The 23,130-nt window shown below is 44.6% G+C and overlaps 1 protein-coding gene across 1 annotated transcript in view; it reads left to right on the forward strand.

Moving 5' to 3' along the window:
* Positions 1–23,130, forward strand: part of ELOA (elongin A) — a 69,273-nt gene that overhangs the window by 10,729 nt on the left and 35,414 nt on the right. The window contains exon 2 of the mRNA XM_068268800.1: positions 18,439–18,495. Coding sequence (XP_068124901.1) covers positions 18,439–18,495 — 57 coding nt within the window. The remainder of the gene's footprint in view (positions 1–18,438; positions 18,496–23,130) is intronic.

Consider the following 23,130-nt stretch of genomic DNA (forward strand, 5'->3'; position numbering starts at 1 on the left):
GCTCAAATGGTTACTTTTCTGTACTGTACCTGCTGATGTCTGTTACTGGGGAGCTGCCTTCATGCTTCCCTGCCTCCCACCATCTGCACCGCTGAGGGCAACTTGAACTCGATGGCTTCTAGGCGTATGCTACATGCTCCTTGTCTTTCCTGCTGCTACTGTTTGGTACTACAGGGGGGTCATATAATTTGAACTGTGTGGCACTGTTACTGTGGCTGGGTCACAATATGCACTGTGTTGCGCTAGTACTGACGGTGGGGGTCACAAAAAGGACTGTGCTGCGCTACTACCACATGGAGGGTCACAAAATGGTCTGTGGCGTATTGTTGCAGTAGCAATGTCACAATATGGACTGTGTTGCACCGTTACAAAAGGGCTGTGTAGCACTGTTACTGTAGCGGGGTCATACGATGAACTGTGATTTTGTTGGCCTGAATTTGGATTGTTGCATTCCTACTGCAGGGGGTCACAATATGGACTGTTTTGCACTGTTACTGCACTGGGGTCATACGTTGGACTGTGTGGCCAGATGTTGGTGTATGTTGCACTGTTGAACAATTATTGCACTATGCCTCAGCGACAGTGAGGCGGCTCCTCACTCATGCCACTCTACCCCCCACGTATCAAATACACCAGGTCACAGCTCCTAAAATGGGAACCAAGCACAGCCCTGCACCCAGAGTGAAGGCTCCTGTTTGACTCCGTCTGGAGGCATGTCCAAAAAAAATCACTGCCCCTGTGTCAGTTCCCCGCATAGGCCATCGACGGAGGAGCTGTCGAGCTGGCATCCGTGTGAGGCTAAGAAGGATAGGACTGCGATCAGCCATCCCCTCGGTCTTCCTGGCAAATGTCCCCTCCCTCCCAAACAAGTTGCACGAAATGCGGCTCCTCGGCAACAAGAGAGAACTTGGCAACAACACCCCAGTATTCTGCTTCACAGAAACGTGGCTGCACAACGGCATCCCTGACAACGCCCTTCATCTCCCAGGTTTCAGTATCATCCGGGCAGACTGGGACAGCATACTTTCCGGAAAAAGGAAAGGGGGCGGCATCTGCTTCTACATAATTTCCGTCTGGTCCCCCAACACCTCTGCTCTTACTCAGAAATGTTCTCCGGATCTTGAACTTCTTCTTGTAAACTGCAGACCTATATACTCACCCAGAGAATTTTCCTCCTATGTCCTTGTTGGTATGTACATTCCTCCTGATGCTGTCACCAAAACGGCCCTGCGCGGGTCCAGCGATGCTGTCAACAGTGGGAGACATCCCTCCCGGACTCGTTCATTATCTTGGGGGATTTCAACAGGGGCAATGTTTGCCAAGAGCTGCCGCGCTTCCACCAGCATGTCACCTGCCCCACAAGGAACGCTTACACTCTGGACCACTGCTATACGGTCCTGAAAGATGCATACAAGGCCACCCCATGGGCAGCACCACCACTGCTTCACCATTCCACCACTGCGTCATTCACCTGATACCCTCCTACAGGCGACACCTGGAAACTGCAAAACCAGTCCTAAACTCCAGCAGAGTATGGTCAAATTATGCCAAATTACAACTTCAGGCCTGCTTCGACTGTATGGACTGGAAGACTCTGGAAGCATCGAACTTAGACGAGTGGGCGGACATTGTATCTTCATACATCAGCTTTTATGAGGACCAGAGTGTACCAACAAAAACCCGCAAACACTACCTGAATGACAAACCATGGTTCTCCAATAAAGTACGGCAACTGCGCAGGAGCAAGGAATTGACGTACAAGTCTGGCAACCAGGATGACAACAGGAGGGCAAAAAACACCCTCAATAGGGAACTGAGGTCCGCCAAAAAGAACTATGTGGAAAAACTGCAACAGAACCTCTTCTTGAGAGACACACGGGCTGTCTGGAAGGGGCTTAAGGCTGCCACGACCTTCAAGGCCCACTCCCCCCGCCTGGTCCCCCAACACCTCTGTTCTTACTCAGAAATGTATCACAAGGAACCCTAACACTCTGGACCCCCCCCCCCCCCCCCCAACAGCATGCAAGTCCCAGCACCGAGCTCTCCAAGGGCCTCAGTGAGTTCTATTGCAGATTTGAGAACCAGGCGCTACCAGCAAGATCCCCAGAGCCTGCTGCTCCCTCCTCTGATTTAGTTGTCCCGCATCCAAGCCTACCCCCTCTGACTATGAACGAGGGTGATGTCTGGCAGCGCCTGTCAAGGATAAATGCAAGGAAAGCCTCAGGCCCAGACAGAGTGTCACCAGCCTGTCTGAAAACTTGCGCACAGCAGCTTGCTCCTATACTGTCCTCCCATCTTCACCAAATCCATTCAGGAACGCAAGGTCCCCGCTTGCTTCAAGAGGTCCACCATCATCCCTGTCCCCAAAAAACAGGGTGTCTCTGACCTCAACAACTTCAGGCCGGTGGCTCTCACATCTGTTATCACAAAAGCCCTTGAAAGCATGGTTTTGCCCCTCAAACTATCCACTGAGGCCCTGTTGGATCCATTCCAGTTTGCGTATAGAGTGAACAGGTCCACTGACGACGCCATAAACATCTGCCTGGAGCTTGTAAATGAACACCTGGATAGACCAGACTCCTACGCCAGGATCCACCTACTTGACTTTAGCTCGGCGTTTAACACCATCAGCCCCCAAATACTTCAAAAGATTCTTGCTGCCCTCAAGATCCACCCTACCCTTCGCCTGTGGCTTACGGACTTCCTAAGTAACAGATCTAAGACAGTCAAGCTGGGCACTATCGACTCGCAAACAAGGACCATCAACACGGGGGCCCCTCAAGGATGTGTATTGTCTCCGTTCCTATTCTCTTCCCTATAAACAAACAACTGCAGTTCCACTGCAAACTCTGTCAAAGTTATCAAGTGATGACCCCACCATAGTTGGCCTCATCTCCGGGAATGAGCAGGAGTACCGCCACCAGGTTGACAGAATCTGCAACTGGTGTAAGGGGAACGTCCTGGTCCTCAACACCGCAAAAATGGTAGAGATGGTTGTTGACTTTAGAAAGCACGCTCGCACTCTCCACCAATCAGCATTGATGGCACGGAAGTTGAAAGCGTTCCATGCGCACGCCTCTTAGGCACGACAATCTCCAAGGACCTCACTTGGAAAGCCAACACAACCTCCACGCAAAGAAAATCCCAGCAGAGCCTATTTTTCCTACGCCAACTGATGAAGTTCGGTATGGCCTGGGAGCTTCTGACGAGCTTCTACACAGCCACAATTGAATCTGTCCTCTGCTCCTCCATCCTGTTCTGGTATGCTGACTGCTCCACCAGCAACAGACACAATCTACAGAGGGTCATCAAATCAGCAGAAAATCATTGGGAAATCACTTTCCTCACTAGATCAAATCTTCAACTCAAAACTGCGCTCCAGAGCTCTGAGGATAGCAAATGATCCGTCTCACCCGGGATTCCGCTTCTTCAGTCGGCTTCCCTTGAGCTGGACATTCTGGTCCATCTACACCAAGACCACAAGACACAGGAACAACTTTTTCCCCTCAGCTGTAAATTCTCTGAACTCAATGAACTCTCGATGAACCTCCCCTGACAAGCGGATACTGGTAGCACCTGACTGCGCTGCTGCAGCACACTGTACAACATTTTAGGGTCAAATGTTTTAATGACCTGTTCAAATTGCTGTATCTATATCTTCATTTTGTATTGTATGTATTGTATGTACTGTATGGATTGTATTGTATGTCCTGTTTCACACTAGCCCTGTACTTGCCAAACCCAATTCAGGGCACAACCCAGTCGTACTTTGCGAAATAAGTTTCTGATTTTAAAAGGGACAGTTGATGGCCATTGTTTTCTACCTTAACCTGTCCACAGAAGATGCTCTGATGGCCCTCTTTTCCACCATCTTAGATGCAGAATGTGTTGGTTGTTGCCTAGCAGGTGTATGCTGGTGCTGAGTGTCACATTTAGCAGATGTATGCTAGTGCTGACTGGCACATTTAATTGGTGCTAGCTGACCCTTTTAAAAGGTACTTGTTGGTTCTGGATGGAACATTTAACAGGTGCTTTTCAAGATATAAACCGTGGCGCCCCAAATGGAATTGGAGTAGGTTGCTGCTGTGTGGAGGATGAAATCTCACATCCAGAAAGTCAATATTATAAAAGTAACACAGCGCAGATATACTCTTCTCCTTAGATGTGTATCTCTCCACTTGTATGCACTCAGTGTGCGAACAGAATAAACAGGGATACTTTCAGTGGAGTATATGTGTTCTCTTTAATACTGGATAAAAGGCAATACAGGCAATTCGAGATAGGGCACTTACTTCAAGAGGGTCCCAATCCACTTAGGACCCTCCCTGGCTAGTTGTGCTTCCCACCCAATGTGGTACTAGAGGCCCCTCCACTCGATCCTGTGTCCGTGCTGCCCGCTCCTGTCCCGACCAGTTTCGGCTATTGCCGTCCTTAGGGGATAAACCTTATCCCCTGAGGACGGCAATAGCCGAAACTAGTCGGGACAGGAGTGGGCAGCACGGACACAGGATCGAGTGGAGGGGCCTCTAGTACCACATTGGGTGGGAAGCGCAACTAGCCAGGGAGGGTCCTAAGTGGATTGGGACCCTCTTGAAGTAAGTGCCCTATCTCGAATTGCCTGTATTGCCTTTTATCCAGTATTAAAGAGAACACATATACTCCACTGTATAAACAGTATCCCTATTTATTCTGTTTGCACACTGAGTGCATACAGGTGGAGAAGTGGAGAGATACACATCTAAGGAGAAGAGTATATCTGCGTTGTTACTTTTTTATAATATTTAACAGGTGCTGGTAGTTATGTGGTAGGTTCTTGTTCTGACTAGCATACTTAGCAGGTGCAGACATGCGTTTGGCAGGTGCTGGTTGGTGCCGACTGGCACATTTAGTTTGTGCTTACTGGTGCGTCAGGTGTCTGGGAAGTGCTGGTTGGAAGTATTAACTGAAGTACTAACTGAAGCAGACATGTTGTTTACAGCCTGTGCTTTCAAATGGGCTTATCTGCCATAGGTAGTCGTGGCAAAAGGAAGGATCAAATTACAACTTGTGATTAGACACAAATGAGGAGTAATTAAACAGGCTAAACTCTCTAAATACATTCAGGGTGCATTTCTCTACGCTTTCCCTCTGTCCTGTGCAAGAGTTCAGGTCCACTTTAAAAACAAAACCCTGAGAAGCCCCATGAGGAGGTGGACTGGCCCAAAACCTGTCGGTCATTTTAACTGCTTACATTTTTTTGCTTTATTTTAACTGCATACATTCATTTTAACTGCTTACTCTTTTCTGCTTACGTATTTTACAGCGAAAAAAGTAAGCAGTTAAAATCTGACAGAATCGACTGGATTTGGACTAGTCCGTCTCCTCATGAGTTATTTCCAGGCATTTCCTAAATGGCACTTGCAAAGTCTAACTGACAAAATAGTGTTCAAGTGAGTTAGGGAAGCTGGCTGGTATCTTACTATTTTGGTAGTTACCCTCCTGGCAGTCTATTAAAAACTGCCAGGGGGCAGCGCAGCAGTTTTTTCTTTTCTTTTTATTTTTTTAAATCATGTAGCGAGCCAAGGGCTCGCTACATGATAGTCGATGTGCAGCGGCATCCCCCCACCTGCTCCGATCAGGAAATCCCGTTCACCCCTCAGGAGTACCGATCCACCCCTCAGCGCTGCCTGCCGCTGATAGGCCAGGCTGCGCAAGGGGTCTGGGGGGGGCGGCGCGGCGGGTAGCGGCGAATCGGAGCGGCAGCGATCGGTGTGCACACAGAGCGAGCAAAGTGCTAGCTGCGTGTAGCAAAAAAAAATTATGCAAATCTGCCCAGCAGAGCCTGAGAAATCCTCCTGCGTGGCTTTTACTGCCAGGAAGGGTAAACTGTTCAGGAAAAGAAAATCCTGAGAAACCCCCATTAAGGGCCCTTTCCCATTGCTGAAGCAATGTGAATGCTGCTACCTCGTCGCATCGCATCACTTCCACTGCCATTCGCGTTACTTCCACATCGAAGATGCGGAAGTGCATGGAGGGGACGGCGGGCAGATGCCGCTGTGCTTGAATCTGCAGCATGCTGCAGATTCTCGGAACGCTCCACGCTATGCATGCAATGAAAACTATTCCATTGCTGTGCAATGGTTTCAGGACACCTGCGCCGCGATGCGACTATGTAGCCGCATTCCCCCGCATGTAATGGAAACGGGTCCTAAGAGATGGATGAGTCCAAAACCTGTCGGTTCTGTCAGGTTTTAACTGCTTTAACTTGCATTTCAACTAGTAGTAAAACTGTCTCATAAGTTTAGCCAGGCATATACACGCAGCCCGGAGTACAGCCTCCGTTGGTAAGCTCCTCTCACATTCGCGCTGTCATGAATGTGTGAACAGCAGGGTGATTTAGTTTTAACTAATTCTTAACCCTTCACGATCCCTTCTACTAGGTTTCTACTAGCGTTCTCTTCAGTATAAATTTTCTTTTTCTTTTATTTTTTTATTTAAGTTTTGCAATAGTGGTCCTTTAAAGTGTGCCAGAGACAGGTCTAACTAAAAGATTTATAGACCTAGACTTTTCTGCAGCCTTTGATACAGTTGACCATGACATCTTGATAAACGGGCTACAGGAATACTGTGGCATTGATGGCATAGTTCTTCAGTGGTTCCAATCCTTCTTGAGTGGCAGAACCCAAAAAGTGTCTATGGGGCCCTTCCTGTCCACACCTGTACCTCTTAAGTATGGGGTGCCCCAGGGCTCAATCCTCTCTGCCCTGCTTTTCACGATTTACATGTTACCGCTTGGAAAACTAATCCAAAAACATGGCCTGACATACCACTGCTATGCAGACGACACCCAACTATATCTTTCCTTCAAGCCTGGTGTGACAGACCCGACTCTAACTATAAACGCCTGCTTAGGTGAACTACAGCAATGGATGAATGACAACTGGCTGAAACTGAATGCAGACAAAACTGAAGTCCTTCTGATCGGATGGCAGCACGTGACAACAAAACAACTTAACTTTGCAGTCTTCACCACTGGGAATTGGAGGCACGGATCTACGCAGCTCTGATCATGTGCGTAGCCTGGGAGTTCTAATTGATGGGGATTTAAACCTCAGAACTCGCATCTCTGCTGTGGTGAAATAATCCTATTTTCACCTTAAAGGAATACTGTAGGGGGTCGGGGGAAAATGAGTTGAACTTATCCGTGGCGTCTAATGGTCCCCCGCAGACATCCTGTGCCCGTGCAGCCACTCACAGGTGCTCCGGCCCTCCAGTTCACTTCTGGAATTTCAGACTTTAAAGTCTGAAAACCACTGTGCCTGCGTTGCCGTGTCCTATCTCCCGCTGATGTCACCAGGAGCGTACTTCACAGGCCCAGTATGGTCCGTGCCTGCGCAGTACGCTCCTGGTGACATCAGCAGGAGCGAGGACACGGCAACGCAGGCACAGTGGTTTTCAGACTTTAAAGTCTGAAATTCCAGAAGTGACCTGGAGGCGGGGCTGGAGCATCGTTGAGTGGCTGCGCGGGCACAGGATATCTGCAAGGGACCATTAGAAGCCACGGGTAAGTTCAACTCATTTTCCCCCGACCCTCTTACAGTATCCCTTTAAGAACATCGCAAAAATCAAGCACCTCATGCCCCCCAGAAGATCTACCAACTTTAGTTCATGCTTCATTACCTCCCGACTGGACTACTGCAATGCTCTCTACACTGGCCTTCCAAAAAAGGTTTTGTACCGCCTACAGCTGATACAGAATACTGCTGCCAGACTGCTAACCAACCAACCCAGTCACTGCCACATAACGCCAGTCATGCACTCCCTTCACTGGCTACCTATAGAATGCAGGGTCCTATTCAAGATTGGCCTACTGACATTTAAATCCCTGAATAATCTGGGCCCTGGATACATGAAAGATACGTTGCAGCTGTGTAGCATTCCCCGCATTCTCAGATCCACAGGTTCTAATAATCTAGTCATACCCAGAGTCCACTTTGAAACTTTTGGTCCCAGAGCCTTCTGTCATGCTGCCCCTACGTTTTGGAACGCCTTACCTCAATAGATCAGGACAGCTCCATCCCTGGACGTGTTTAAATCCAGACTGAAAACCCACCTGTTCAGTTTGGCATTTGCAGAAATATACGGTAACTTTTGTTGTGTGAATACTTCATCCTACTACCAATTACTGAAACTGCGAGAGCCTAAGCGCTTTGAGTCCTATGGGAGAAAAGCGCTATAGAAATGTTATTGTATTATACATACCTGGTGCTTTCTCCAGCCCCATGCGCATGGATCACTCCCAGACTGCTGTCCTCAGTCTTCTCCCTCTTTTGATACCGGGTCCCGTAACTTCAGCCAGTCGCGGCCAGTCTGCGCAAGAGCATTCCACCCTCTACGTATCTCTCCAGCAGCTGCCGGAGAGATGTGTAGTTTTCCTGACATTTTAAATACCAGGGAGTGGATGTGGAAAAAGTTGTCCACCTTGTGTATCACAATAGGTATCGTATATTAACTGTTCGAAAAGCCTAAAACTTATATTGAAAATAATTTATTAGTATCAAAAAATAACTATAAAAAAAATTAGAAAATAAAAGCGCATGGGAGGGCCACCCCACCATAAACACAGCAAATCTCTCATGCACACCATAATGACCAATCTGCCAAACAAGTTTAAAGTCCTGGGAGACCTAGAATCCAGGCAATAGCATAGCTTTCAGGGATCTTCAGTGTTCTCCCTGGAAATTTTTTTCGAGCCGGGTGGCATGAAAAAGTAGCTGGGTGGGTGACACGGGAGAATACAGGGTCGGTGCTTATCGCATAGGAGGAGGCAGGCCGATGACAGCCGAGCTCTCACCAAAATTAGCCGGGTGCTCCCCAAAGAGCCTGGGGAGAACACTGATCTTGTGTTTGCTTGAAGCAATATTGCTACCAAATGCAGACTCCATTCAACAAGCTCAGTGTGTTATTAGCCTTTGAAGCAAAGCAGGAGCTACACTGCAATATGCAGACAAGTAGCAGAACAAAGTTAGTCACCACAGTTCAGCAGCAGGTAATAAATACATGAGCACTGCATGTGCATATGAAATTGGCAAGATCATTTCTAATAGACCAGATAATGTATCAAATGTGCAGGTTCAAGAACATTTGGGAAATAGTGATCACAACATAACGTTTGATCTGGTGACTGATAGGCCACGGGGCAGCGGGACCACTAAAACTATGAATTTTAGAAAAGCAAAGTTCAATCAACTCAGGCAGGCACTAAGTTTGGTGAACTGGGATAATGTACTACAAGGGGTGGACACTGAAGGGAAATGGCAAGCTTTTAAACTTACTCTCAATCAATATTGAAGTATGTGTATCCCATATGGAAACAAAATATCTAGGAATAAAAAAAGGCCTCTATGGATGAATAGAAAGGTTAGAGATAAAATGAAGAGGAAAAAGAATGCCTATAAGGTCCTAAAACAGGAGGGGACCGAGGCTGCATTAAACATTTATAAGGAGTGCAATAAAAATTGTAAAAAAGGAATTAGGCTGGCAAAGATTGAAGCTGAAAATATAATCGCTAGGGGTATCAAATCTAATCCCCAAAAACTTTTACAAGTACATCAACTCTAAAAAAAAAAAAAAAAAAAAAGGTTGACTGTATTGGACCCCTAAAGGATGAGGGTAGGAACTCAATGGTGGATGACCAAGGTACGGCGAAGTTATTAAATGCTTTCTTTGCTTCTGTCTTCACAAGGGAAACATCACGGTTGCAAATTACAGAGGCAGAAGAGTCTCAATCTTCCAACTGTAATATTAAATACTTAACGCAGGAAGAAATAAAGGCAAGAGTAAATAAATTAAACATAGACAAGGCACCTGGCCCAGGTGGCATGCATCCTCGGGTCCTAAGGGAATTAAGTTCAGTTATAGATAAACCCCTTTATATTATCTTTTGTGACTCTCTTTCAACTGTCCAAGTGGATTGGCGTACAGCCCACGTTTTCCCATTATTTAGGAAGGGCAAAAAATCAGATCCAGGAAAATATAGACCTGTAAGCTTAACATCAGTTCTATGCAAACTATTTGAGGGGTTACTAAAAGATACTATACATGACGTCATAGTAGAAAACAATCTTATTTCTCAGCATTAACATGGGTTCGCTAAAGACAGGTCCTGTTTGACTAACATGCTCAGCTTTTATGAGGTAGTGAACGCTAATGTGGATATTGGGAATGCTGTAGATGTGATATACTTGGACTTTGCAAAGGCCTTCAACACTGTTCCCCACAAAAGTCTGGTGCAAAAGTTGAGGATGCAAGGACTAGGGAAGAGTCTGTGTGCATGGATAGGGAACTGGCTAATGCACAGAAAAAAAAAGAGCTGTGGTCAATGGATCATACTCAAAATGGGAGACTTAGCAGTGGGGTCCCACAGGGGTATGTACTGGGTTCAGTGCTCTTCAATTTATTTATTAATGACCTAGTAGATGCAGTAGTGAGCAATGTTGCTATTTTTGCAGATGATAGGAAAATTGTGCAGAATCATCAACTCTCAGGAAGATGGGGACATATTGCAACAGGATCTGGATAGGATGGCTATATGGGCACATAAATGGCAGATGAAATTCAATGTTGAAAAATGTAAAGTCATGCATTTTGGTCGTACCAATGGTCTAGCACCATACAAAATAAATGGGATACAGTTGGGGACATCAAACTTGGAGAAGGACTTAGGAGTACTCATCGACAACAAGTTAAATAATCGCACTCAATGCCAAGCCACTGCAGCTAAAACTAACAAAATTTTGGGATGCATTAAAAGGGAAATAAAAACTTGAGATGCTAGCATAATATTGCCCCCGTTTAACTCTCTAGTAAGGCCACTTCTGGAATATGGAATTCAGTTCTGGGCACCACATTACAGGAAAGATATTGCAGCTTTAGAGCAGGTGCAGAGACGAGCTACAAAATTGATACGTGGGATGGAAGGCCTCACTTACCAAGAAGGGTTAGATAAACTGGGTTTATTTAGTCTAGAGAAAAGACGCCTTAGACGGGATCTAATTAACGTATAAATACATCAGAGGGCAATAGAAAAGCTTGGCGGATGAGCTTTTTGTCCCTAGGCCTTCTCAAAGGACTAGAGGACATGATCTGCGCATGGAGGAAAAACGTTTTAGCATTTATTTAGGAAAGGGTTCTTTACAGTAAGAGTGATTAAGATGTGGAATGCATTGCCACAGGAAGTCGTTATGGCAAACTCTATACCTGCATTTAAAGGGGGCTTAGATGCTTTCCTTGCGTTGAAAGACATCCATGGCTACAATTACTAGGTAATGCCTAATGATGTTAAACCAGGGATTTTATCTGATTGCCATCTGAAGTCGGGAAGGAATTTTTTCCCTTTTGGGGCTAATTGGACCATACCTTGTAAGGGTTTTTCGCCTTCCTCTGGATCAACAGGGATATGTGAGGGAGCAGTCTGGTGTTGTACTTTGTTCTCTGGTTGAACTCGATGGACGTATGTCTTTTTTCAACCCAAATAACTATGTAACTGTCCCACCAGAGTCCCGCAGATCATAAGATGAATTGTCTAGATCAGTACTGTAGTAGCTGTAGAGGGCGCACAGAATGGCCCATCTGTTTAAGTGGATTGTTTCAGGCAGCTAGATGGTGCGAGGAATCCACAGTAAGGCCTGGAACCCACTACAAAGCGCGTTTTGTACGCAATTTCATGAGTGTTTTCACTATTTTGGTAGCGATTTTAAAAAGTGTAAGTGTTTTGCCAGTGAGTGTGTAACGATTTGCGATTAGCGTTTTTGATTCTGATTGGTCCTTTCATTTAATTTTTTTGGCAGTGTGCAGTAATTTTAAAAACGCTAGCAAAATTAATCTGTATAGAGATTCATGAGCGATTATGCCGGCGTTTATATACTTTATATTGCAGAAACGCTAACTCAAACCGCTAACGCTCAAAAATGCTGCATGTCTTGTGTTTGCAATTTTGCTAATCGCAATCGCTACAGTGGAATTTGGCCCATCCATTGACATTAGCTGAGCGTTTAGGGAAATCGCTAGCACTTTGATTCGCTCCCTAAACGCTCAAAAAATCGCTTTAGTGGGTTCCAGCCCTTAGGGTGTTTAGCCAGGGACACAGGGAATTGCAGTGTCGGCCTGAGTATGCAACCACAAGCGGCACGACCGACTGGATGGTGAGAGTCATTATACATCCTTGTTCCACAATGAGGTAGTAGGGCGGCATGGCATCCCAAGAGAGTGCGGCTCCCAACAGTTTTGCCGGCTTCTTCCGGGGGGATGGGGGGGGGTTGAACATTTTTCTCAAACTTTTATTTTAAAATTTATTATTTTGTAAAATGTTTGATATTATTACTAATTTTCTTTTTTTTCTTTTCTTTAAGCAATATAGACCTAAGCTTTATATCACCCCAGGGTACAAGTTCAATTCTTGCAAAGAAATTATGTGCATCGAGTTTGTATGTTTTCGGTTTCTGTATGGGGTTCCCTTTTTTTTGTCCCAAAAACATATTGGTAGGTTAACTTTTGTAGGGATTGTGAAACTGAGAGGGACAGTTAGTGACAAGAATTTAACAATTTACTCTTTGTATTTTTTTTTTAATCTTTTGTTATTTATATCTCTGACAACTTTTACAGAATTGCAAAGAAGTCACATAGTCCTGGTTGTGACGGGCATGACACACACTTTACACTTTCTTTGGGGGTAGTGTTTTCCAGGGTTAGGGGGCAGTGGGGCTGGAAATGTTTGTTGCAAAGTCTCATTACCTCTTCTGGATCCCGTTGGTCTGTGCTCTGTGATGTATGGCCCAATTCATAAAAGAGAGATGTTATCAGTTCTCGCTGGTATGTGAAGAATGAGAGTCCATTGCCAGATGTTTTTTATAAATTACAAAAGAATTATGCATGGCCATCTGAAAAAGGTACAGTATATGGCCACCTTCTTGTACCCTTTCTTTCTTTCTTTCTTTCTTTCTTTCTTTCTTTCTTTCTTTCTTTCTTTCTTTCTTTCTTTCCCCTGAGACCGAGCACACAAATGAATTCCCCCCTCCCCTTCTGCCCACCAACACAGCTTTCGGTTGGTGGGCTCTGATCGTTGCTGCAGCTTGTTTTTTTTTATTACTATTAATTTAATTATGATTACATTTTTATTAAATTTCTATAATTTTCTTTACATTTTTCTCTAATCCCTCCCTCCTCCCACCAGCCAATCACAGTGATCAGCTCTCATAGACATCAGCCTATGAGAGCTCTCTGAGCCTCCCCAGGGGACAGCCAAGTGACACGGCAGTCCCCAGTAGAGCGCTGCCATAGATCGCAGCGCTGCACAATGTGAATAGTTGGCGATCGTTGCTGGTAGACTGATGTTAGAGCGGATCCCCTGCAAAACCCCGACCCAGGACTTGATGCCTTTTGGCGTTAGGTGGTCCTGGGGCTGCCACCTTCCCGACGCCTATCTGCGTTAGGCGGTCGGAAAGGAGTTACATTTTTGAGGTTTATATTCACTTATCATCCTTATTGCTATTAGTATACCTCATTTACTGTATTTGTATTCAAATGGTATGGAGCAGGACAGGGAGACATAAATACAAATGGCTACAGATATGGCAAAAACTTCACAATCACATTGATGTTTATAAAAAGCATTTGCTAGCGTGATAAGCACTTTTTCTTTTTTTACCAATAAAGTTTATTAAGCATATAATACATGTACAGGCAAGTACTGCAATCACAAGAAGAATAATTAATAAAAGGAGCAGTTATAAATGTAAACATAGGCACAGACCAAGTATAGAGGCCACATATCTAACACTCAAATTCTACATACCAAGAAATGTCAACAGGTAAGGCATTTTCATTAATAACAACAAAGTATAGCATGAAGGAGTGAGTAAACCTGTCAGATGCAGTTTTAAGTACAATAGGAAGCAGTAAGGGAGAAATATCACTTAAGGTAGCCATACACTGGTCGATTAGCCATTAGATCGACCAACTGATAGATCCCTATCTGATCGAATCAGATCAGAGAGGGATCGTATGGCTGCCTTTACTGCAAACAGATTGTGAATCGATTTCAGCCTGAAACCCTCCCCCCCCCCCCCCCCCCCCCCCCCCCCGTATACATTACCTGAAGCTGGCTCCGGGTCCTCTTCTCTGCGCTGCACCACATCCCAGCATCCTGCACCGCATCCCGGCGTACACTGTGTCACTCCGTGACCAGGAAGTTCAGATAGAGCGCCCTCTATTTGAACTTCCTGGTCACTGGAGTGACACAGGAAGTTAATGTACGCTGGGATGGAAGCAGGAACAGAGCGGTGCAGCGCGGAGAAGATGCCCGGGAGCCAGCGTCAGGTAATGTATACCTGTATCGGATCGGCCGCCGCTAGCGACGCGCTTCCTACCCGCGGGCGATCGACTGTAATTTCCCACACGGCGCGATCGACAGACCGATCCGATTTCGGGAGGAAATCGGATCGGCGGGTGCGTTTAGCGCCCAGTGATCGAATCTGCTGTCGAAACGGCGGCAAATCGGGCCAGTGTATGGCCAGCTTTAGAGTATGACAGTGAGTGACTCATAAATTGCAGGTGCTGTTGTATAACCGCAATTTAGGATATAAAGTGTCACGTCACTGACATGCAATGGTGAAGTAGGCATATTAGATTAAAAGGCTGGAGTTTATTTACGTTTTTTCCACTGATCCCAAATAAGGTGAAACTGGGGGATTTGACCCCTGTGTGTATAGACCAATTTTTTTTATAGGCCAACTCATCAGCCAGCGTGATAAGCACTTTAAGGCTTTTGAACATAATGCAAATTTTCTGTCAGATTGACTGTTCAATCGATTGAAAACTTCCAGCATGTCTAATCTGTTTCCGAACAATGCTTCATGCTGAAATCTGTTGAAAACCTGTGCACTGTGTGTGTGGAGGGATTCCGCCAGAAAGATCCCTCGTTTATCAGATAATGATAGAAGAGGCATCTGTCTGTTGGCCACATCGACCAGTGTATTACCGCCGTTAGGCCTCTTGCACACGGCATGCATTTCCGATTCCGCTTTTTAATCGGTTTTTACCAGGGCTGTGGAGTCGGAGTCAGAGCAATTTTGGGTGCCTGGAGTCGGAGTCGGGAAAAAATACTCCGACTCCAACTCCTAATGAATTTGTAACTGTAATTAAAATAGAAAATATGATAAAATGTTTTATTTCTCAGATAATAGTAATTAAAAATAATGTATATATACAGTAGTAGCTGTTCTCAGTCCACAAAAATGAAATAAACCAATCAAAATGAGTTACTTGTGCTGCTTCAATAAAGCAGTCCCCGTATTTTTAAAGTCAGATTTACATATCTGATTGTGACTGTACAGTATATATGATGTGTACACAGGAATCTCTTATATATACTAAATAATGTCTATGCTGTAAGAATAAAGCCTGATGTGTAGCCGTGTCACTAATAGAGATGGTCAATGAGATGGAAATAATTCTGCATTGATGCTGGTTTATGCAAATTTATGCACTCTCTTTGCTCATGAAATCAAATAATTTGATATGTTGTTAAAGTTTGGTTTGGTGACTACAAATTAAAGGGTACCTGAGACGGATGAAAAGAAGAGTGTTATACATACCTGGGGCTTCCTCCAGCCCCCTTCAGGCTAATCAGTCCCTCGCTGTCCACCTCCACCACCTGGATCTTCTGTTATGAGTCCCGGTAATTCAGCCAGTCAGAGCAGTCTGGCTATGTGCCGCTTCCACAGCCAGGAGCATTCTGCACCTGCGCAATAGTGCTGCGCAGGTGTAGTATGCCCCCAGCAGCAGAGTGTGTGCATGCGCACTACACCAGACTAGCTCAAGTACCTGGACTCATAGCAGAAGATCCAGGTGGCGAAGGAGGACAGCGAGGGACTGACTAGCCTGAAGGGGGCTGGAGGAAGCCCCAGGTATGTATAAAACTTTAATTTTATCTGTCTCAGGTTTACTTTGGTACACAGTAGTACTATACTCTACATTTGCACTCTCCACAGAGCTGCAGCGAATCCACTGAGAATGTTGTGCACATTGAACACAGAGGTGTTGTCTATCACCCATAAACCTGGTTCAGATTGTGCATGAAGAATGTGTAATAGAGGAAGAATCCCCTCCTTCCCCTGCAGAGTACCTGCACATCATTCTTACATGTACCCACAGTTACATTGCCTAGGGCCTGATAGATGTTCTTTGTTCCGGTCTGTACCTTTTACAAGTACTCTTACTAAGGACTAGTTTTAGTCTAAAGGGAATAAATATAGTAGTCTACATATCCTTCTCACTTTAGTTGTCTTGTAAAATTCCTAAGCATTGGCAGTTAAGAGACGAATGTCACGTTACATACTGTTAATCAACAAAATTGTAATATGCGAATTAGAGGAGTCGGAGTCGAGGAGTCGAGTCGGTGGAATCCTAAACTGAGGAGTCGGAGTCGGTGGATTTTTGGACCGACTCCACAGCCTTGGTTTTTACCTCCACTTCCGATTCAGATTTTTAATCTTTACTGTATGCTGGGTTTTTTGATCCGTTTTTCAGTTGAATGTATGCAGGTAAAATCGTAATTGAAAATCGGAAACAGAATCAGAATCAGAAAACGGATTTGCAGTGTGCAGGGAGCCTTAGACTGGAGAGGTTGAACTTGATGAATGTGGCTTTTTCATACTAGATCGCTATGTAATCTTCTTCACTGGCGTATTCAGATGGGGCTTCCGGATGTATGGAACACCCCCCTGAGACTCCTGTACCTTTAAAAAAAATTCCCTGAAATCGCTGAAGCGGGTAAGCTGGTAAAGGCTTGCCTCCTGCAGGGACTGTGAGAAAAACTCAGCTCTTTCACTATTGTAAAGACTGCATGTAGACAGCTACAAAAGGTATTTCACAGGTTGAAAAGTTTTGACAGGCCCTAAACTCCAGGAGGGCTGCCTGCAGCTTGTGTGAGAGGCTGACCATCCCTTACATCCTCCACACCCCTATGGACGGTATACCTATATCATTCCCCTATTCCCACAATCCCCCCCACTATGTTGTTAATGTTTTGTTTTTGCTTTGGCAATGCTAAATGTATTTGGTCCTGCCAACAAAGCTTTTTTGGATATGGCTGGCAGGGACAGGAGACACATTACATGCAAGTAGCCTGTGTGATGTGGGACTGCAATACAGATACTCTGCATTCACCATTGTTTTCCTCCTTCCCCTAGTGCTGGCTGGAAGGGGGGCAATCTCCCCCCAGACAGCCTTTCATTCAGAGATTTGTGTCTGGTGTATTCAGGTGAAACACTAGGCTAGCTGTAAAAAGTGCAATTAGAGGGCAGGCAAGCTGGTAAATATACACAGCATGATGCAGAGCTTGCCTGGAGGGTCCGTGAACAAACATCTGTCTGGTCTCTCCTCATTGTTATAATGACTGCATGTGTGGATAAGGTGTTAAACAAGGTGAAAAGTTTTTGACAGTCCCAAGACTCCAGGAGGGCTGCTTTCTGACTTGTGTGAGAGACTGGCAGGGACATGAGTCCTATTACAGGCAAGTAGCCTCAGTGTGATGTGGGACTGCAATACAGATAAGCTCTCTGCTCCATCTCAGGCTATTCTCAGTCTCTCTCCACTCCTCCTCTTACTGGGCTAATGCACGCCAAAATCACAATAGCAATTGCTAGCAATTAGTGAGTGCAATTTTGTGAAATGATTTTCAGAGTGATTTCTGAATGAATTGCTCAAAAAAATGCTACATGCAGTATACTTGTGATTTTGAAAAAATCACAACGCTGCTGTGAGAACACTGTCATAGGGTAACATTAGCCAAGCGCTTTTCAAATCACTGTTGATTTGAAAAACGCTCAGAAGCCCTCTTGGTGTGCACCAGCCTCCTTCATTCACCTTTGTTTCCCTCTTCCCCTAGAGCTGGCTGTGTCTTCTTGTCATACAGGAAAGCTAAATAAAAGTGCAATCCTGGTGAGGCAAATTAATATTATTTAGTATTTATATAGCGCCGCCATCTTCCGCAGATGCATATATCCCTGCATCATATGGGTATTGCTTGCGCTATGTGACGCTACGTGGCATATTCCACTGAATTGTCCAAACTAAGTCTATCTCCCGTTCCTCTCTCGGGGAGTTGTGCCAGCGCTGTCCCCCGTTCAAATTTGCTGCTACCAGAAGCCCTCAGAAACACTCGTGTCTTTGAGTACTTCCAAAGATAGGCAGCTCCGTAATACGCCAGCGCACTTTTGTGAATAGGCAGTATGGAGCCACCTGTATTCAGAAGCACTCGAGGACATAAGTGCTTCTGGACCTTTCAGGAATCCGCCCCTTAAAAATCCTGCGTTTGCCCCTGTTCTTCTCTATTGCTGTTTTAATTAGTGATGATATCCCAACATGTGTAACATTTACTTCTGTGTTTTTCTTCTGCAGCTTCTGAAGACCCTGAGGAGATTAGCAGAGTTGCCCATTACTTTTAATATACTGGTGGTAAGGCTACCATGATTGTACATTCTGAAAATGCCATGCTTTATAGAATTGCATAATATGTTATATGCCATGCCTACAGGAGGTTGCATAATTTGACAAAAGCTGCTTCTGTTCTGTTATTTCCTGAAAAAATTATAGATAAGTGGTACTACTCCCTTAGATTTATGAGCCTTTGATATGGATGTATTCTGTTTGAACAGTTATAAGATAACATCACATACAGTATATACACTATATACAGATAGTCCCCTACTTACAAACCACTCTAGTTACAATGTTTCAGAGATGCAAAGTTGTCTTCCTGTATAAAACATTCAGTACTGTTTTTTTATTACACAATTTTATTAATGTTACTGTATTGTATACATGGTTCTAAGTAATTTAAAACACATGAGGGGAGCCAAAGATTCAGTTTGGATGATGCAACCATGATTCTGCTGACTAAAAGGGATCTCTTCTTGTCATAAATGCCTGCATGTTTCCTCCTCTTTGGCCAGAATATACTCATACACAGTCTGTCGGTAAGAAGACTTGCCATTGGACTTCATTTTCAATTTATACATTTTAAAGGGAAGGTTCAAGCAAAATAAAAAAAACGAGTTTCACTTACCTGGGGCTTCTACCAGCCCCATGCAGCCATCCTGTGCCCTCGTAGTCACTCACTGCTGCTCCAGTCCCCTGCTGGCAGCTTCCCGACCTCGGAGGTCGGCGGGCCGCATTGCGTACATTTTTACGCATTCCCGCTAGTGCAGGAACATTAACACATACATTTTTACGCATTACTGGTTCAATGCGTAAATTCCCCCAGCGGGGGACTGAAGCAGCAGTGAGTGACTACGAGGGCACAGGATGGCAAAACACATTATTTTTTAACTTTATCTTGAATCATTACTATTCTCACTACTTCATTACGGTATAGTATGGTTGTTTTTTTAATTAAACTCCTTTAATGGTGCCTTCCCAGCAGGGCTGTGGAGTGGGTACACAAATCATCCAACTCAAACTCCGACTCCTCATTTTATAAAACCACCGACTCCAACTCCAAGTTCAGGTACCCATAATAGCTCCGACTCCTTAGTCTAATACTTACCAGGGCTGTGCATTTGGTACAAAGATCATCCGATTCTTGACTCCTCTGTTTATGAAACTTCAAACTACCCAAAATTGCCCCGACTCCACAGCTCTGCTTCCTAGATGTGAAAGCTGCTCATTTGCATTAATGCTCCCCCATACAATCACAAATTCTGTATTTTTAACTGTGCACTAATGACAAGCTGAATGATTCTCCTTTTAAGGCTGGAAGAAGCGAGATCCATGATTTCCATAAAAGAATTTCAGTTTTCTTTCAGACCATAGGACAGTTTTCCAGTTCACTTTAGTACATCATAAATGTGTGGGGACTGGATTACTTGTCAGTTCATGTGAATTCATACTTGTCAGTCTGTTTCTGATCCCTCCCCCCTCAGTCTAATGCTGAATACACACGGTTCGTTCCCGCATCGAACGCGCCGCTCGATTCCCGACGAATCGATTATTCCCGAACATTTCCGAGCGCATCTCCCATGATTTTTAGGTCGATTGCCATGTAAAGTATGGCAAATCGACCTAACGATCCATCGAACCGAATCGAGCGGCGCATTGACGGGAATCAAGCGCGGGAACAAACCGTGTGTATCCAGCATTACAGCTAAGTTTTGTCAGAAAGAGAATACTGTTGAGCTGGAGGACTAGCCATAAAGAGGTAATATCTCAGCAGCACAGGAGGGAGGTGAGCTCTGTGCACACAAGCAGAGTCTGGCTGCTGCCCCCTCCTATCTCCTCACTGACTACTTATTTCTGATCACTTCTGCTAAGTGCCCTCTGACTAACAGGATACAATTAGCTGCGACTGGACAATGTGATGAATTTTTTTTTATGTTATGTTTTTGTGAATTGAAATTATCATACATTACTTATTTGATAGTTATCTCTTGAAAACAATTTAGATAGTTGATATTTATCAAAGGGTAAATTTACCAAATGGTGAATGTGAATCAGGCGGAAATAAAGGCTTTTGCATAAAACATCCTTTGTGAATTGAACACAGTGCTGACTCATCAAAAATCACCAGATACCCATTAACTTTTATTTAAGTTTTAAAACAGAAACTATTATTCACCATAGTTGTATTTTAGTTACTAGTTTAAACAACAGTTTGACCCCTTCCTACCAGGCTTCATTGTTTTCCTTAAAGGATACCACAGCCCAAAGGCTGTGGTAAAATCAAAGTTGCAATGTGGAGGGAAAGAAAGATACATACTTACTGCTTCCCTCGTTCCCTGCCGATGGGTCCCGCTCATCTGTTACAGCTCCCGGTACCGACCCGACTCTCCTGACCCTTCACCCGGACATACTGTGCTGCGCATGCGCAGTATGTCACTATACTCTTCGCTTCTGCCGTCGCATCGTGACGGCAGAAGTACGGACACTCCCCCGCCTCCTCCTCTCCCAGCGTGTGCGCTCCAATCTAAAGCTAGCGTGACATGCTAGCTGGAGTTCACACTGGGACAATCGATGTGGAGAGAGCGGAATAAGTTAAAAAAAAACACACTGCCGGCTGGAGGGAGGGAGCGAGTGAGGAAGGGAGCGAGTGAGTGGGCGGGCGAGTGGGCGGGCAGGCAGCGAGTGGGCGGCGAGCAGGCAGCGGCAGTACAGCCCAAGCATTCTGTACATAGATGCAATGACATCTATGGTACAGCAAGAAAATTATCCCCACATTTATCTCTGCATATGTGCATGTATATACATGTGTGTGTATATACACACATGTATATACATGCACATATGCAGAGATAAATGTGGGGATAATTTTCTTGCTGTACCATAGATGTCATTGCATCTATGTACAGAATGCTTGGGCTGTACTGCCGCTGCCTGCTCGCCGCCCACTCGCTGCCTGCCCGCCCACTCGCCCGCCCACTCACTCGCTCCCTCCAGCCGGCAGTGTGTTTTTTTTTTAACTTATTCCCCCCTCCGCTCTCTCCACATCGATTGTCCCAGTGCGAACTCCAGCTAGCATGTCACGCTAGCTTTAGATTGGAGCGCACACGCTGGGAGAGGAGGAGGCGGGGGAGTGTCCGTACTTCTGCCGTCACGATGCGACGGCAGAAGCGAAGAGTATAGTGACATACTGCGCATGCGCAGCACAGTATGTCCGGGTGAAGGGTCAGGAGAGTCGGGTCGGTACCGGGAGCTGTAACAGATGAGCGGGACCCATCGGCAGGGAACGAGGGAAGCGGTAAGTATGTATCTTTCTTTCCCTCCACATTGCAACTTTGATTTTACCACAGCCTTTGGGCTGTGGTATCCTTTAAAGAGGTAAATTTAAAACACATACAAATAAGAAGCACATTTCTTCCTGAGTAAAAAAACCCATACATTAATTCTCTCCTATGTTGCTGTCACTTACAGTGAGTAGTAGAAATCTTACATTACCGACAGGTTTATGCTAGTCCATCTCTCCATAGGGGATTCTCAGCATGGCCTTTATACTTTATAAAGACACTCCCTGAAAAAGATTTATACAAAGATGCAGACTAGCCTCCCTGCTTACCATACACTTTTTTTGGCAGTTGGACGGAGCAACTGCCATTCACTAACTGCATTTTGAAAATAAAGAAAACCCTGTGAACCTCCCATGAGAAGATGGGCTAGTCCAAAACCTGTCAGTTCTGTCAGATCTCGACTACCTACTGTAAGTGACAGCAACATAGGAGAAAAGTAATTTATGGCTCATTTTACTCTGGAAGAAACTTACTTCTTAATTGTATAAGTTTACATATATTTTACATTTTAAGATTTTCGTGACAGAGGTCCTTTAACCACTTAAGGACTGCAGTCATAAAACCCCTTAAGGACCAGACACTTTTTTTCCATTCAGACCACTGCAGCTTTAACGGTTTATTGCTCGGTCATACAACCAACTATCTAAATGAATTTTCCCTCCTTTTCTTGTCACTAATACAGCTTTCTTTTGGTGCTATTTGATTGCTGCTGTGATTTTTTTATTTTTTATTATATTCATCAAAAAAGACATGAATTTTGTAAAAAATAAATAAAAATATTTAATTTTCTGTGCTGACATTTTTCAAATAAAGTAAAATTTCTATATACATTTTTGTCCAAATTTATTGTGCTACATGTCTTTGATAAAAAAAAAATCCAATAAGTGTATATTTATTGGTTTTGGTAAAAGTTATAGCGTTTACAAAGTACGGTGCAAAAAGAGAATTTTCCCATTTTGAAGCATCTATGACTTTTCTGAGCACCTGTCATGTTTCATGAGGTGCTAGAATTCCAGGATAGTATAAATACCCCCCAAATGACCCCATTTTGGAAAGAAGACATCCCAAAGTATTCACTGAGAGGCATGGTGAGTTCATAGAAGATTTAATTTTTTTGTCACAAGTTAGTGGAAAATGACACTTTGTGACAAAAAAAAAATTAAAAAAAGTTTTCATTTCTGCTAACTTGTGACAAAAAAAAAAAAATGAAATCTGCCACGGACTCACCATGCCCCTCGCTGAATACTTTGGGATGTCTACTTTCCAAAATGGGGTCATTTGTGGGGTGTGTTTACTGTCCTGGCATTTTGGG

This window comes from Hyperolius riggenbachi, chromosome 2, assembly GCF_040937935.1.
Source record: "Hyperolius riggenbachi isolate aHypRig1 chromosome 2, aHypRig1.pri, whole genome shotgun sequence".
Taxonomy (NCBI): domain Eukaryota; kingdom Metazoa; phylum Chordata; class Amphibia; order Anura; family Hyperoliidae; genus Hyperolius; species Hyperolius riggenbachi.